Raw genomic sequence first — 18096 nt, 5'->3', positions numbered from 1 at the left:
CTTATTTCCCATTGGAGGTGGTGGTGTAGCTCAGCAGTTAAGACACTGGGCTTGTCGGCTGGAAAGTTGGCAGCCCAGGTTTGAGATCCGAGCGCCATATGATGGGATGAGCTCCGATCCTCGCTCCAGCTCCTGCCAACCTAGCAGTTAGAAAGCATGCAAATGCGAGTATGTAAATAGGTACTGCTTTGGTGAGAGGTTAACAGTGCTCCATGATGTCATGTTAGCCGCATGACTGTGGAAATGTCTTTGGGCACCTCTGGCTCAATGGCCTTGAAATGGAGATGAGCACCACCCCCTACAGTCAGCAATGACTAGTGGTGTAAAATCTCCAGGGATTCCTTTTTTTTAACTTTTATTTCGCATCCTGCCCCTAGATCCTCAACCATGTTTGTTCAGCCTATGGTCAAGATGCACAAGATGTAGCTGACTCAGCTTGGACAATAACTTGTCTCTTTTGATACAGACAAAGGCAAAATGAAACCAACAAAAGCAAAAGCAATTGCATTTTGGTATGTTTTAAATACCAGAAGATGGTAGAGGACAGGAAGGCCTGGAGGAACATTGTCCATAGGGTCGCGATGGGTCGGACACGACTTCGCAACTAACAACAACAAAATAATTATCAGGTCAACCAAAACATTTATTTGAGAATATCTCGTTTTAAACTCAATCTGTTCCTCTGTAAGTACTACAATATATTGCTAATAAACCATGTCTCTAATTTATTGGCCAAATATTTTGCATAAATGTTGCCCTTAATATCATTTTTGACAGATTTTGTTATTTTTTAAAAAATAAATTTGAATAGATATGCTTGTATCCCAACCCTGGGGAAACTGACTTGCAGAACTGATGTTGAAATTTTTAACTAGAATGGGCTTCCTTGAAACAGTTCATAAGGGAAGTAATACTCTCCTAGGACTTTGCCCAAAATTAAGGGCAGAATCAAAGCTTAGACTTCTTAAACCAGGATAGTTTGTCCTGAAATTCTAAATTGAATGAGAAATTGATTATTGTATAGATTAGAGTGGGGTGAATATCTACTGTACGTGTGCTAGGCATTCTGATTTTTCTGTACTCTTGGAAATTATTTAGGCATTACTATAAATAAAACAGGGTATAAAATCTCTTGCAGTCTGATTACCATATTTTTTCACACTATCAAGCATCTAAATTGGGGTAAGGTTAAAGAGTCATACTTTTAGCAGTAAAAGCAGTAGAAGAATGTTTAAAATTTTATTGTATACTTAAATAAGTCACAACCAACCAACCAGCATTCTTTTCCTTTCTCACACCTCTTAACTGAAGCATGTACTGAATGACAGACTATATTTTCTGTAGTTGTTTCCTGACAGCAGTAATAAGCTGTCATTTTAATGTATGTTGCACTTTTCTAAAAGCACTGTTCCTATTGGTATTAGAAGAATTCTAAGGTAAAGCACCGGACTTGGATTACAAAATTATAGGCAGTTATCACCATCTTTTTTCATGCAATGCTAAACCAGAAGCAACTTGTGGCATTTCAGACATTCCTAAGTACAGCTCCTTGTGTCCCTAGAAGTTATGTCCAATTATAGGGATTATTGCAAGTTGCCATTCAGCAATATATGAAATTTTACAGTGTATTATTTTAAGTCATGGGTGGCCACCCCATATCGCCCTCCTGACATGAATTTCAACGCAGATCATCCCTCACCATTGAATGCTTTAAGTATTTGCTGTTGGGGGCGGTGGGGAAGCTTTAAGCTACTAAGCTATTAAGCTACTAAGCTACTTACTTACCCAAAAGCAGCGCAGATAGGTGGAAATTGGGCTTGCCAATACTCTTTGTTCTACTGGCTATCATTAGAAAGTCCTGTTTGTGGTCTTCAGACTTGTGGATAGACAATATGCAACCTTTTTAAAACCTGCCTCTTTGGTGGAATGGGAGCTGAACCATTGCCCAGGCCTAAAACTTGAATCAGTAGCAGATTAAGGATGGAATCACAGCCAGATGAATAAATTACCATGAAAGAGTCCAAAGGAGAATATATAAATAAAGGATTACTTATGAAAAAATATCTCATTTCCAGTATGAATCCTGAAAGGCCGTATTTGATATATAGCTAAGCTTTGTGAGAAAGCTTTGACAATTTAGGCTTAAAACGTTTGAAAGATTGTTGCCCTTTGGATTGTTTATTTTCATTTAATATCATTTTCAGACTCTTCCTGATTATTATTTCATTTCGATAACTTAGTTACCTGAAAATGCTAGGATGATTTTATTGTTGGTGTGATTGTTGTTGTAACCGTTTGGAGACATCTGCCTTTTGTTAGAAATAATATGTATATTCCTTTCCTTTTGTAGATAAACTTTTAATGAAGTTGCAGCATATGTTTTGTGATTCAGGAGATTATGCTTTTCTCCCTTGTTTTTAATAACTACAACAGATCAGAATTAATGAAGAAATTAAATTAAATCTTCATGGGTGTTTGCATAAAGATAGCAGTTCTGAAATGTTATTAGTTACATGAGTTAGTAAGTAATGTCTTCAGAAGTAACAGGCCAGCAGAGTGTTATAAAAAAAACTGCCCTATTTTCTTAGATCTATGGTCACTGAACAATTTGATGGACCCTAATAGGATCCTGCATAGATTCTTTAATTTGAAAATCTAGAGGTGCAAGGGATTTCTCTTGCAATAGTGGAGAATGTATGTAGCTCAAGGTTGAATTCCTGAATGCTAATGTTCTCTGAGCTTGAATTTCTTCTTGCAGATGTCTAATTAATAGCAATAGAACTTAGACTTATATACTGCTTCATAGTTCTTTATAGCCCTCTCTAAGTGGTTTACATATTGCTCCCAATAATTTGGGACCTTATTTTACTGACCTCGGAAGAATGGAAGGCTGAGTCAGCCTTGAGCTAGTCAGGATCGAACTGCTGACAGTGAGCAGAATTAGCCTGCAATAATGTATTCTAACCACTACACCACTACTAGTTTACATAATAAACTAGGTAACATCATCAGTGTATGGCAGAGTGAACTTAGTTGACTGTTTACACAGTATATGGTAGTTTGTCCTACAAGTATTTTTTTCTTCCTTGATTGTTCCTGTTTAATTGTTGCTGATTCCCATGGATCTGGGTGCTGGTTAATAAGTGGTGTGAGGAAGGATGTGCTTAGAGATGTGCTTAAATCAAAGGTTTCCTTAATCTTTAGTTGCTTCCTAGTCCATCTGCCTATTAATGAGTGATTTGTCAAAGTGGCAAGACTATAGGAGTTGAATTGCTTTTGGAAGTACCTACAAATAGGGCACATACCTGGTCTTATAACTGCTAGTTTATACTAGCTGTAGTTTATATGAATTTTGCATTATATTTGAGTAGAGTTGGCCAAGATAGAAACCAGCTAATTGTTCTATAAAGGACATGTAGATAAGATAAGTAATACGTTTTGGAAATAGTTTGGGGATGGACGAAGAACTTTTACCATTTGCTTCTTTTCCTCTGCCCTATGTTGCATTCAATTTCACAGAAAGATAAGGTCTAATGAAACAGAGGAAGAGGTCCTTGTTATATTTTTTTATGGATTCAGAGGGCGGGGGGGTTGTTCGTCATATTACATCTTATGCATATTAATGGCAGTCAGTTCTCAGTGTTTTAACATCAGACACGTTTTCTTTTTCATACAATTTTGTTGTGTAGATCTCATAAAATACAAGATATTTATTTCTTCATTCAATTTAAGTGCTACCTAAAAGTGGTGTTTTAAGTTAGCTTTTAGTTTTCATGACTTCAGAAGGGACCTTGATAGCTTCCTAAATAGCATTTCTATAACTGGTTGCTAGTCTTAATGACTGGGTGCTGCCTACAGTCATGGTGGCGCTCTGCCATTACGTACAAAGATCATGGGAACAATGGGAGAAAAGGCTGTCTTGATATCTTCTTTGTGTACTTCCTAGGTGCACCTGAAGGGCCACTACGTTAGATGGAATGCTGACTTAGAGGGAGCCTAGGCTGATACAGCAATGCTATTCTGACATTTCATTCCTGAATCTGGAAAGCCAGATTGCTAGGGTTCTTGAGGTTTGGTGCGGTTAAATGCTATGTTATTCTGCAATAAAACACCACTCATTTAGCACCTGATGTTAAATGAGACTGGCTTTTATGAATGAAGTATTGTTTGGCAGTGGCTGTGATTTAGAGATCTATCATTTGGGGTTTCAAATCTTGCACCAATCTTGAATGATTAGTAATGATTCTCCAAGACAGCTTACCTCTGAACTGGAACCCACTCCAGAACTGATAGGATATAGATGTCAGGGTGTTAGACTGGGTGTTAGTGAGAGGATGGAGTTCCTGTTTATCTATTGTCTACCCTGTTGCCTGAAGGGATCCATTCCTGAGCTACAGGATCTTGCTGTTGGATTGCAATTGTTTTTTGTCCGATTATTAATGCTAGTGGACTTCAATTCGTGTCCTTATGGCATGATTTGACAGGTTTTAAACTGTAGCGTGTCCATGGCAACGGTTGCTCAGTCCCAAGTAATTGCACTTGAGTTCAGATCGATTGGGATACATTGCATCTCTTTTTGTTTCAGAGCCATTGCTTGGTTCTTTTGAAGATGGTGGAGCCAAAAATTAGTCCTTTGTTGTGGAGATATTCTCAGGAATATGACAAACACCTTTGTTAGGCATTTAGTTCAGTGTTAACAAAGAAAGATGACCAGAGTCTGTAGTGAGATGGCGCCTAAGAGCCTATGCCGCCTTTATTCATTGTAGATTGTCATCTGGTGGCCTTGGTTAAAGCCCTTGTTGGGAGCACGTATCATCCTGTTGTGGTGATGAATTTGCACAACAATCTGCTGATAAACTTGCTTAAATTCTCCAGAGGTTTGACTACGTGTGGGCAAATTCAGAAGTGACTGGGACAATATATTGTATTGTCAACTGGAGAGGTGATGTCTGGGACCCTAAGGAAGTGGCATGAACCTCACTAGATCTGTGTTCTTCCTCTTCCCTTGAGCAGATGTGTCTTTGTATGTGTATGTGTGTTTGTGTGTGTGTGTGTGTGTGTGTGTGTGTGTGAGAGAGAGAGAGAGAGAGAGAGAGAGAGTTGGGGGGGGGAGAGAGAGAATAGCTGGGCCCAGGAAGTTTTCAGTGCCTTATTGGTACAGGAGGCAGTCTTGCACAAATCTTGTGCACTCCTTTCTGAAGAGTCCTTCTCTGGATCCTAAGGAAATAAAAACAAAGTCCAGTTGCCTTTTGAAAAAGCACCTTTGGGACTACCATGGACTATAGTTTCTTTCGGTGAGTTTTGGAATTTGAGGCAGCCTTGTATTAAGATTCCACTCCTTCTTAAATAGGGAGTTAGCAGTAGTGGGAGAGAAAAATTTGATTCCATGGGCATTATCTTCTGGGTTTCACAGGGATTAATTTTAGACATTGCATGGTGATAGAAAGTTTGGTCCCAGTTACTATCAAAAACTCAAGGACTATCTGTATCGAAATGCCTTAAATCAATTAGAAATATTAATATCTTAGGAATCGACGGAAACTAGTTTCTAATAATTGCTAGAAAAATTGTATAACAATAGCAGTAACAACAGCAAGAAGCAGCAGTGCAGCAGGGGTATCATATATAGGAACATTTTTGTTTTGTTTTTTTGTCAGTAACTTAAATTGAAGCTAGAAAACAGTTGCATGGTTTCTGTTTGATGCAGAGGAAGGACATCATTGCCTCTAAACGTTATGCTTCTTTAGAAATTTTGTGCATGTTACTAAAATAAACAAGTTGAGAAGAGTTGGGTTTGCAGATGAAGGCAATGGCAAGCTTTGGGCCCAAAAGGATAATTGTACTTGCATAATAGCAGGGTGGGAGTGGGGAAGAGAATGAGGGAAAAAAGAAAAGAAAAGAATTAAGAAATAAACATTTGAGGTTATTAAAAAAATTGCTCATTTTCTTCTCCCAGACGATCTCTCTTATTTTAGCGAAAGCAATGTGATTTTTGTGCCAAATGGCACAACGTAATAGAATTTTCAGATTCTTTGGTATATGCTTTAATGCATTTCCTTTTTTTTTCCTTTTTGTACCAACCTTAGTAAAGCATTACTCCTCCTTTTGTTCTTTTTCTTGATTTAGTCACTGCATTTTAAAACGTTAATTTGTGCGTATGGACTTCAAATTTCATTAGCTATTTTTCATCCTAGTTCCCTAAGTGAAAATGAGTACAGCAGCTATTGAATATTGAAGAGAGTGCACTCTGATACGATTCTTTCTGTAATTCTGAGGATTGGCTAGTATTCCTCTCAAAGTATATTCTCTGAATGAAAACTGTGCACAAGCGTACGTGGGGAAGGAGTGTTGAAAAGGGGGCCGCTTGGGTAAGAGGTAGGCCAGCACACATCGGCTGATTTTCTTCTGTTTTGCATCTGAAGGTCAGAGAGGTCAATGGAAAGAAGAATCAGTGAAATCTTGGTTTTAATATTTAGACCGAGGCATGTTTTCCTGCAGGGCTTATCTACTTTCTCCGTATAAATCTGAACAATTAGTGAATGGAAACGTTTGCTTCTTATCACTAAAACACAGTGTTTTCTTTTATTTTACTTTTAAAGTATTTTCTAAATACTCACAATTTTTTTACAGTTCTGGTGTGATTTTTTTTTAATGTGTTCCTATTCCACGGTTCTCTCCCTCTCCCTCCCTTTCTGGACGAGTTTAATTCTTAAGTTTTTTTGTTCTGTCCTTTCAAATCAATGTGCCTTTGGCAATTTTCTTCCCAGTTTTGAGATTAAGAAAAATATCTGTGTTCAGACAGTGGTTTTATGTCTGGCCTGTTACTTTCTGCCTAATCAGCTTCTGCCTTTAGAAGTGTGCAGTGTTATAGATGTGTTCGTAGTGTACACAGTTCTATTGTATGATGATTTTTTTTAGCATGCTTGAAAAGATTTTGTTTACATTTAAGTGATATTCTATGGTTGCTTTCATAGTAATTAATATGTTGCTTACATGGTGCCAGCTATAAAAGTAGTTACGAACTAGTAACCATTGTTAAGGTCTACTTTAAGAAATTTGTATTTTAAGTAAAGATGAGTCAGTGGTTTAATAGTTATGGGTCATTCAAGATGAAGGTTGCATGAAGTTCAAATTAATTTGTTGTTAGTTGCGAAGTCGTGTCCGACCCATCGCGACCCTATGGACAATGTTCCTCCAGGCCTTCCTGTCCTCTACCATCTTCTGGAGTCCATTTAAGCTCACGCCTACTGCTTCAGTGACTCCATCCAGCCACCTCATCCTGTGTCATCCCCTTCTTCTATTGCCCCCAATCTTTCCCAGCATTAGGCTCTTCTCCAGTGAGTCCTTCCTTCTCATTAGGTGGCCAAAGTATTTGAGTTTTAGCTTCAGGATCTGGCCTTCTAAAGAATAGTCAGGGTTGATCTCCTCTAGGACTCACCGGTTTGATCGCCTTGCAGTCCAAGGGACTCGCAGGAGTCTTCTCCAGCACCATAGTTCAAAGGCTTCAATTCTTTGGCGCTCAGCCTTTCTTATGGTCCAACTTTCACAGCCATACATTGCAACTGGGAAGACCATAGCCTTGACTATACGCACTTTTGTTGGCAGGGTGATGTCTCTGCTTTTTAATGTGCTGTCTAGATTTGCCATAGCTTTCCTCCCCAGGAGCAAAAGTCTTTTAATTTCTTCGCTGCAGTCCCCATCTGTGGTGATCTTGGAGCCTAGGAAAATAAAATCTGTCACTACCTTCATTTCTACCCCATCTATTTGCCAGGAATTGAGAGGGCTGGATGCCATGATCTTGGTTTTTTTAATGTTGAGTTTCAACCCAACTTTTGCACTCTCCTTCTTCACTCGCAACAAGAGGCTCCTTAGTTCCTCTTCACTTTCTGCCATCAGAGTGGTATCATCTGCATATCTTAGGTTGTTGATATTTCTCCCGGCAATCTTAATTCCAACTTTTGATTCAAGCAAGCTACAGTACTGTAATTAATCAGTAAATGAGGCAAATGCTCATCGGGATATATAGAATAATCAGAGAGTGTGTATAGGCATTGGGCTTCCAATTGCCCACTAGTATTACATAAATATTTTAGTAATTTTGTGGGTGTATCTGAGAAAAAAGACATTTAAGCTATTGCACTTAGATAAAGGAATTGTAAATAGACTTTGAGTCTTTGGGCTAAATTTAATTCTGAACCTGTTTTCTTTTTCTTTTTTGCTATCTCTAGAGGCCTAGGATAGCAAATTCAGCAACACAGTTTTCTGCCATAAAAACTATAATTCATTCTCTAAAATAAGTTAACTAAATAAAAAAGGCAATTCCCCTTTAAAAAAATCTTCAGTCTTGCTCAAATATGTAATGTGGCCTCACCAATTTGCATCATGTGCTGCTCTCAGTTCCCCCAAGGAGCATTAAATGAGCCTCTGTTCCTTGATTGATAGTCAGTTGGTATGTACTGATTTGCAGCTTCATTCACCTGATAACATTAAGTGTGCATGCTTTTTTATTAAAAAAAGAGTAATACTTATCGAACCAACAAATATTAGCTTCCCAGTAAAATCGGTTCTCTATTTTCTAAAACAACTTAGAGAACTTCAAGGGAAGACGCAAAAAAGTATGATGCCATCAGGTCAAAAGTGTCTTCCACATGCCTGAGCAGAAGGAGTGATGTCTGACTCAAACCTTTACACTAGACCAGTGGTGGTGAAACTATGGGACACATGCCAGAGGTGGCACTCCGAGCGCTCTACGTAAGCACATGTACCATCTCCTCACTAGCAGCCCCCCCCAGAGGAGAGTTACCCCCAAGTGCGGCCTGCGCGGAGCAGCACAGCCAAGGACATGGCAGCCGGTACAAGACTCCGCCCTCGCACCCATTGCACGCAGTCACGGGCGGAGGATGTGGCTGCCATGGCACTGCTGGGCCGCCTGGGTGATCTGTGGCTGGCTGTGGAGGTGGTGGGTGGCCTTGTGGGCGTGGTGGGGGCAGAGCGGGCGTGGTGGGGCCGGTTTTTGGTCACTCCATCTCTGAAAGGTTTACCATCACTGCACTAGACTTGCTCAATGTTGTGCACTCAAAAGTCTTAGTTTAACTCATGCAATTCTTCAGGAAGGATTACAGGCAATGTATGATAGAAACCAGATTGTGTAAGACTCTACCATCCTCATTCATCACAGATAAATGCTGTGGATGCTCTTTAATCATAATAAAGAGCTTAGGGAAATCTCAATAGGAGGCATTTGTGTAGTTGTTTACAAGGAGATAGGTCCTCTTCTTCCAGACAGCAGAGGTCAAAGATGCTGTTCCTATCCCTGGAAATTGAAATAAATTGACTTCTCTACAAGTTGGTTCTTTTTGTTACACGGCAGCCTTATGATGGATGAAACTCAAACTCACTCTACTGCCATTATTGCGGAAAACAGAGTGACAGCAAGAGACAAAGAGAGAAGAAAGACACCACGAATACTGAAAAGGCTAAAATGACTGCTTTAAATGATTATGAGCCATTCATTTATTTAGAAACATTTAAATTATTTGTTTTTTCTACCGAGACACGGTCAAAATTTCTTGTAACTTAATTTATTTTTCTCTTCATTTTCACAAACTTCTACTGCTAATTCAAAACTGTGCACAACTCTCCCGGACATAATGGAAGATTTACTTCCCATGATTTTTGACTAGAAGCCTGTTGTATAGCATATTAGCTGAGCCATGATCAACAGAGGCTATTTGAGGACATTACCACAAGTCTGCCACACTTTGCTATTTATTTAGGAGAAACATCCTCCTTCCCACCCTTAGCTTTTTCATAAAGAAACTCACCCCGACATCCTGAGATGTACATTTTGTGGAAATGATAATACATACAGAGTTATACAGATGCTAGTGGGCAGAGTATAGGTGTTCATTAAACAACCAGTGGTTAATTCAGCGCAAAGTCCCTTCCCTGCCCAACCCATTGCAGCCTACCTTCTTTGATCTTCTGTGGTTCAGGATTCTTTTTAATTCACATTTTTGCCATTCAATCCACTTTCCTTATTTAGTTGACAACAGAAATGTTTAGAACTGGCATTGCTAATCAAACATACTGAAGTTTATGAATACACTGGAAGTCTTTAAGAAGAGACTGGACAGCCATTTGTCTGAAGTGGTATAGGGTTTCCTGTCTGAGCAGGGGATTGGACTAGATGACCTGCAAGGTCCCTTCCAACTTTATTATTATTATTGTTGTTGCTGCTGTTGTTGTTATTGTTAAGAATGCTATTAAAATTAAGAAATTCTATCTAACATACAGGTAAGGGAAAAGCAGGATATAATAGATTATGGCTACTTTTTTTCTTATTTACCTAACTTAATAGAATTATATGGTTTTTCATCTTGCAAATGTGACTCTGGGTGACTAACAAAATGCCAAAACAATAGGTAGTCCTCGACTTACGACCACAATTGAGCCCAAAATTTCTTTTGGGCAAGATATTTCTTAAGTGAGTTTTGCCCCCATTTTATGACTTTCCTTGCCATAGTTGGGTGAATCACTGCAATTCTTAAGTTAGTAACATGGTTGTTAAGTGAATCTGGCTTCCCCAATGACTTTGCTTGTCGGAAAGTCACAAAAGGGGATCACATGACCCCGGGACACTGCAACTGTCATAAATATGAGTCAGTTGCCAAGCGACTCAATTTTGATCGCGTGACCATGGAGAAGCTGCAATGGCTGCAAGTGTGAAAAACAGTCATAACGCACTTTTTTCAGTGCCGCTGTAACTTTGAAGAGTCAGTAAACAAACTGTTGCAAGTCGAGGACCACCTGTACACCAAATGCTAATGGAAGACAACTATCCTATGGCAACTGAGGAAACCAGCAACCCATCCATCTGGGCTCATCTAAACTCCCAGCCTCCTTTGTCTGGGAAAATAGCCAGGACTTAAAGGAATTCCAAACACAGTCTTTACATCCAGTCATAGAAATAACTTCTTTTATCTGTCTTTAAAAACATGGAGAAGCTTTGAGTAAGAAAGAGCTCGTAGGAGTCGTTTCTTCAGGCTGAAAGTAGGGATTCCAACTTTGGCATGTTCCTGCTAGAAACACTAGCTGGCACTCTCTTGGATCAGCACTGCTGAGTGCATTAAGAAAAGGTTGCAGAGTAACATCTGTTTTCCACAGTTGCCAAAAAGAAAAGAAAAGAAAAAAAGAAAGGAAGATAAGAACTTGATTCCTGGCATGAACATGTTTTAAAAGCTGAAGCACAGAGCAAAATATTATCAAGGTTTAAGTTCCCCAGCTAGCAGAGGGGAAAAAAATCTTTGAAAGCATAAACATTCCACCTGTGCTTGGTGTTTATACGATTCACTTTGTCCCCAAAATTCAGGATGGCTCATTACTTGAAAACCAAATCAACATTAAAAGAAAGCAAAGTAAAAAGGGACACATTAAACAATGCTGACCCTAGGAAGTGCGTTATTAATCTTTGATATGAATTTATACGACTGTCCATTCTAATCAAACAACTCGGTGTAGCCACGCAAAAAACACTGAATTCGGTCAGTAGAGGCTAAAAACGCAAACCATCTAGCCCTAAAACCTGAGGGAAAAGGCAGGTTTTTAAGGCCTTCCAGAATGCCAACAGAAATGTGACCATCCAAACATGGTGTGGGCAAGGTGCTGCAATGGAGAAATCTTGCTTCTAGGTTTTATAAAGTGGCTCTGTTTTCACAGAAGGCATCTAGAGCTTGCCCAGCCTGCTGGATCTGGTGGAATAAGCAGAAGCCATCAGACACAGGCAATCCATCAAGTATCTTAGCCCTGTGCCAGAACCTGGAATTGCACTCAGAGATTTACTGAAAATGAATGTAATTCAGGTATCGGTGATATTATCAACATACTGCTAGATACAACCCTATGCCAGCACATGATTTGACCCTACAGCTTGTTGTTGTTAGCTGCGAAGTCGTGTCCAACCCATCGCGACCCTATGGACAACGTTCCTCCAGGCCTTCTTGTCCTCTACCATCTTCTGGAGTCCATTTAAGCTCACGCCTACTGCTTCAGTGACTCCATCCAGCCACCTCATTCTTTGTCGTCCCCTTCTTCTCTTGCCCTCAATCTTTCCCAGCATTAGGCTCTTCCCCAGTGAGTCCTTCCTTCTCACACTGGCTGAGGAATTCTGGGAGTTGAAGCCCACAAGTCATAAAAGGGCCAAGTTTGAAGACCCCTGCCCTACAGCTTCATATAGATTTTAAATCGGAGTGGAGAAAGAGGGTCAAGCTCTGAGGCATCTTACAGACCAGAGTCCCAAAGCTAGCTCTCTCTTTCCCTACCAACACTGAATGAACTAACCTTAGAGGAGGTGAACTATCAAAGAGCGGTGCTCCTATTTCTAATCCCCTAATCTAGTTCAGAACATACTATGATCTGTGGTATTGAGAACAATAATTTTTGGCAGCTTGTATTTTCAGTGTTTCATTTCGATAAAGGGAAATTTGTGGCTCAGGCTTGAAATGAGGGATCTCTGAGGTTGGTTGTTTTCTTGCAGACTTTTCATTACCCAAAGTAAGTAAAATCTTCAGTACTAGTAGGGAATGGAGTTTGCTCTCAATTTATATTCCAGTGGCTTCCCTGTCAATGTTTGTTGGAGTGGTCCTGGAGGGCTGTTTTCTGTTACCGGTAGCTTGTTTGGCAGTTCCTTGATTACTTCCTAATTGTTGGTCCGATGTTAATTTCGGCATTAATCTATGCTCATCTGGGTGTTGATTGCTGGTGGGGAAGACCAAAACACCTCCTTTTGGCTCTTGTTCCAATGTTTCCAAAATGACATCCTATCCTGGCTTGGAATTTGGGCAGTTTTATTCCCTGCAGTTTTATTCCCTATAGTTTAATGGTGATGGATGGTTGAAGAAGTTTACTGTGATGTGTATTTCAAAAACTAGATTAAAGATTGGACACAGCCTGTGCAAAATTGCAATCTTTGTTGATATAGATTGTACTTATTGTGACTGATTTTGTTTTCATTTATGTGAACATAGAATTAAGAAGTGCAACAATAGTTTTGGGGTGGGAATAGGAAGTGAACAGGGAGCAGAAGGAGTGGACAATATGTTGTTGTTGTTAGTTGCGAAGTCGTGTCCGACCCATTGCGACCCTATGGACAATGTTCCTCCAGGCTTTCCTGTCCTCTACCATCTTCTGGAGTCCATTTAAGCTCACGCCTACTGCTTCAGTAACTCCATCCAGCCACCTCATTCTCTGTCGTCCCCTTCTTCTATTGCCCTCAATCTTTCCTAGCATTAGGCTCTTCTCCAGTGAGTCCTTCCTTCTCATTAGGTGGCCAAAGTATTTGAGTATGCCACCTGGCATAAAACTGTATGAGGAGAATTGGACAGTAATGGCAGTATCATATTTGTCATCTACTGTATATCTATGAACATTATGTGTAGTTCATTTATCATTCAAAGTTGCTGTTCTTCTAGAAATGCTTCCTTTGGAATTGTAAAACAAGCCAGGGATGTTGTGTGTGAAGGAACCCAAAGGACTTTGAGGTGAAAGTGCTGAAAATACAGCTAACTGCATTAGGCTCAAGGAACTGATTGGTTGTAAAATGTCTCTTCCTGAAAGAGCTGACAAAAATTAATGAAATGACTGCCTGTTTTTCAGAGAAGAGTCAGTATACCCTATGATATTATTTTCCATTTGCAGATAGTCTTTTTGTTGTGATTGTACTGTAATAGAAAATAAATTAAAATGTTTAAATCAATATTAACAAACCCCTCCCCCCAATAATCAGTGCTGTAATAATTTTAGGAGGTTAACTGACTGAAAATAATTAAGATATTTTTACCTGGATTAATTCATGCTTTATTTACCCAAATTTAGAAACTTGATTAGCATTTTTAGTGAGTAAAGAATAACACAGTCCTTCTGGCTGTCTCTCCCAAGGATTGAAGATTGCAAGAATTGATCACCTTACCTAGTTGGATAAAGAGATGTCTGCAAGCAAACAAGCGAGCTCAGAAATTATCCAAGACTCGACAGTGTAGCCCTGAGCTACATATATTACTTTTTCTCAAGAATCTCAGATCTTCTCCCCTCTCCTCTCCTCTCCTCTCCTCTCCTCTCCTCTCCTCTCCTCTCCTCTCCTCTCCTCTCCTCCTTCCAGAATATATCAGGACTCGATGGTCTTTCTATATGAAAAATAGAATTCTCTGCCGTTTAACGTTTGGCCTTTTCCAAATGCAGCTGAGCTTGGAGTAAGCTTATAGATAAACCAGGAAGAGAAAATGAGGAAACTTTAATGACAGCTTTCTCATGAAAATTTAGAAGTGGTATCAGATTGAAATCTTTCTCAGATTTTTTTTTAACCGCTGCTGTATGTCATATGGTCTTTCTAAAATGAATCTCACACCATTTGGAATTGGTGCTCAAAGCAGGGGCTGTATAATTTAGCACAATGAAATATGGATCAGCTCCTTGAAGGAGTTCATTGATCTGCTAAGCACTCTCAGAGCTTTGCAATTGGTTATATGTTTTATTTCAGAGCCTTAAAGCCCTTTCCCATTTTCACAAGATACTGAACCATTTATAAATTTGATCTCATGGTGTCCGAAAATGATAAAGAACATTGGATTGGCTGAATATATCATAGCAATCATGCTAAAGATGGGAACATCACCCTGGAATACCAAGAAACTACAACCTGGCAATTCCTAATCTTGATATAGTGCCCAGGAATGCATTTATTAATTGTAACACAATGGTAGAGAGAAATATATCTTCAATGCTTATGTGCCTTATCTATTTTAGGAGCGGAAACTATGCGCCCATCCTAGATTGGAGATCTACAAAGGAGATAAAATCTATTTTATATGCCCTCTTGCACGTCAAGGGGACTTCTACGTGCCTGAAATGAAAGAGCTGGAGAAGAAAAACAGAGCAGCTGCAGCAGCAGTAGAAACTGATGATGATCAAACAGATATTACAGGTACCTATGAATTATAAAGTGTGCACTGCTTTGAAGTGCCAAGGAAATCTACTTTACTGTTCTTAATAACATAATGTACACGTTAAGAACATAAACAATTCATTTTGTAGATATGCAGCTATCTGCTTTAAAGCAACATAGTTTCAACTAAGCTACCAGCTTGATTCTAACTGCAGGTAAGTTTATAGCATCTTGGACAGAAGTCTTTCCTATGATTTTTACCCCCTCAATTATAGATTCAAGAAAAGGACCTTCTCCATATCTGACCTCAATGGCTATTCTAATAATGTTTTATACTGAGATAATGGTATTGACCTTTTCCAAAGTCTGTGCATGGTACATAATCTAGAATCAGACTAGAGTGCCTTCCCTTTTGGGGTTCGAGGTATGACATTGTGCAATGTAGGATAGTCTAAGTATAACAGAAAAGGATATTGTATTATGATGAGAAGAATGTGAATCAGGTTTCCTAAGGTACATAAAATTCCTTTTCGCAAAATGCAGTTATTTATTTATTTATTTTATTTTATTATTTTATTTTATTTTATTTTTATTTTATTTTATTTTATTTTATTTTATTTTATTTTATTTTATTTTATTATTTTATTTTATTTTATTTTATTTTATTATTTTATTTTATTATTTTATTTTATTTTATTTTATTTTATTTTATTTTATTTTATTTTATTTTGTTTTGTTTTGTTTTGTTTTATTTTATTTTATTTTATTTTATTTTATTTTATTTGTATACCACCCTTCTCCCGAAGGACTCAGGGTGGTGAACAGGGACATAAATATCAAAATACCCAAAATACAGAAATTAAAACAAATTAAACCCTAGTGCCCAAATGCAGAAAATAAATTACATTAAAACAATAATTAAAACAAAACCCATCAGACCAGGCCGGCTTGTACAAACAAATAGGTTTTTAGGTCGCATCGGAAGGAGCGAAGGTCGGGAGCCATCCGGAGCTCAACCGGTAAACGGTTCCACAGGTCAGGCGCACCCACAGAGAACGCCCTCCCCCTGGGGGTCACCAGACGGCATTCTCCGAACGGCAGCACCCTGAGGAGGCCCTCTCTGTGGGAGCGCACTGGGCGGAGGGAAGTTGATGCTGGTCGCAGGTGCTCCCTAAGGTACTCCGGACCCATGCCATGTAGGGCTTTGTAGGTTTGTAGTTATCCCTAATAATTGTCAGAAATTATATGTATTGATTTATACATAGGTATTATTTACTTTACGCATGCTTTCTCTAACAAAGTTTTCAAAGTATTGTAATGGCACGTGTACCTAAGTCAACAGAATCTTTGGGATGACAAAGAAAATTAAGGGAGAGGAGTCTGTTGATCTGACTGCAAAGCAGAAAGACTCTGCTGTGTCCATCCCTCATCTGTAGAAAATGAAAGTGAAAACAAAGCTAAACTTTTAGCAACACTTTCCTGTGATATACAAACTTTAGAATGATTGTATTTATGCAGATAAAAAATTCAGTGGAGAATTTGCATCAACATTTGAGAATTCAAACCGGAGGTTCTCAGTATATATTTTGATCTTTAAAAATCATAATCCTGGTTATTGGTTCATATGAAACAGGAATTATTCCTTTGGAAAACCTGATAAACAACTTGCACGACAAATGTTTTTTTGAAAATTAAAAGAGTGAAGTGATCTGCCTACTGAGTTTTTACCACAGACATAATTTACATTGTCTAAATATTCCTTACACTAGTAAGCAAGTATAGCAACTTTCATAAAAAAAGGTGTGAGAGTTTATCACTGCCTGAGAATATATGCTTGAAACTGAAGCTGGCTATTTTATGTGTTTCTGGTTCTATTTGGATCAAAATAACAATCATTTGTTATGACAAATCAGAATCCTTGAATTGAACTGAAATCTTTGGAAAACAAGGATGATACTGAGTTTTCCGGATTTTCCTCCAAAGACAGTCCACAAGTGGATTGAAGTCCATTTGCAGCAAAGCAAAAAAGGAATCACATGTTCTTTTCCACTAATTTTTTGTTAGTCCCTGAACACTGACATGAAAAACATTACAACCCAGCTGCTGTTGAATTGTTTCTGGTTGTGAAATCATGTGGCAATCTTTTCAATGCCTTTTCATTCCTTGTGCCCCCCCCCCACACACACTAGTTCTTAGAGGGGATAGCCTGGCCTGGGTAAAGGATCAGTTCTTTTATTGTCATTTGAGTGTCCCCCAGTTCAGTGTCCCCATAGACTTTGGCAGGGGGTTTCTTTTTAGTTTTTGTAATATCCTTTGGGGGGATTTTTGTAATATCCTTTGGGGGGATTTTTGTCTGCTTTTAATGTTATTTACTTTTTCATATGTTTTATTAGTTGTTTGTTTGTAGATTGCTGCATTTAATGTTTTCCTGAATGACTTCCTTAAACCTTCATCAAAGTTTTTTTTGTTAGACGTCTTATGGCATTTATGAAATCATCACAGATAACTATCACTGGTTTGAAATGTGCTATGCTGTTCTATTAGGTGCTGATCTTATTTTCATTTTGGATTGAATAAGACCACACGAGGATTGCCGAAGATACCACTTCATTGCTGGGGTCTATGACAATTCGCCATGGCCAACTCACCATGGCCAACTTGCCACGGCCAACTCGCTGTGGGCCAACTCAGCATGGCCAACTCACCACAGGACAACTGGTTGCTGGACAAAAGTTACACTAATAACAAAGAAATGATGGAACAAAATCATTAAAGAAAGGATGCAAAAGGAAGGACAAAATGAAATGTGATCGACAAAAATAAAAATCATTTTTTATTTATTTTAAATAATTAAATAGAATTGTTAAATTGTTCCGCAGTGAGTTGTCCCATGGCATGTTGGCTGTTGTGAGTTGTTCAGCGGCAAGTTGGCCGTAATGAGTTGGTCGCAGAGAGTTGGCTATGGCAAGTTGTCCCATTCCCTCAGTGCTGCTTCATTGAATTCTGTTGCCTTGCCATTTTCATATTTTCTTGCCCTATTACATTTTAGTTGCACTGCAATTCACATTTCTTCAGGTGGTCTTTAGTTCATAAATATCTGACACTTGGGTTTTTTCACAGTAGAATCTTCACAAATATACAGTATGTAATGGATACTT

General features: G+C 38.7%; 1 protein-coding gene across 2 annotated transcripts in view; it reads left to right on the top strand.

The window, feature by feature from the left end:
* TEX264 (testis expressed 264, ER-phagy receptor) overlaps positions 1-18096 on the top strand; it is a 174198-nt gene that overhangs the window by 117907 nt on the left and 38195 nt on the right. For both annotated transcript variants that reach the window (XM_083354975.1, XM_083354976.1), the window contains one exon: positions 14800-14977. In XM_083354975.1, the coding sequence (XP_083211101.1) occupies positions 14800-14977 (178 nt within the window). The remainder of the gene's footprint in view (positions 1-14799; positions 14978-18096) is intronic.

Source organism: Vipera ursinii (assembly GCF_947247035.1).
Source record: "Vipera ursinii genome assembly, chromosome: 2".
NCBI classification, from domain to species: Eukaryota; Metazoa; Chordata; class Lepidosauria; order Squamata; family Viperidae; genus Vipera; species Vipera ursinii.
Note: the sequence above shows the minus strand (reverse complement) of the source record. Positions and strands in the feature narration are given on the sequence as shown.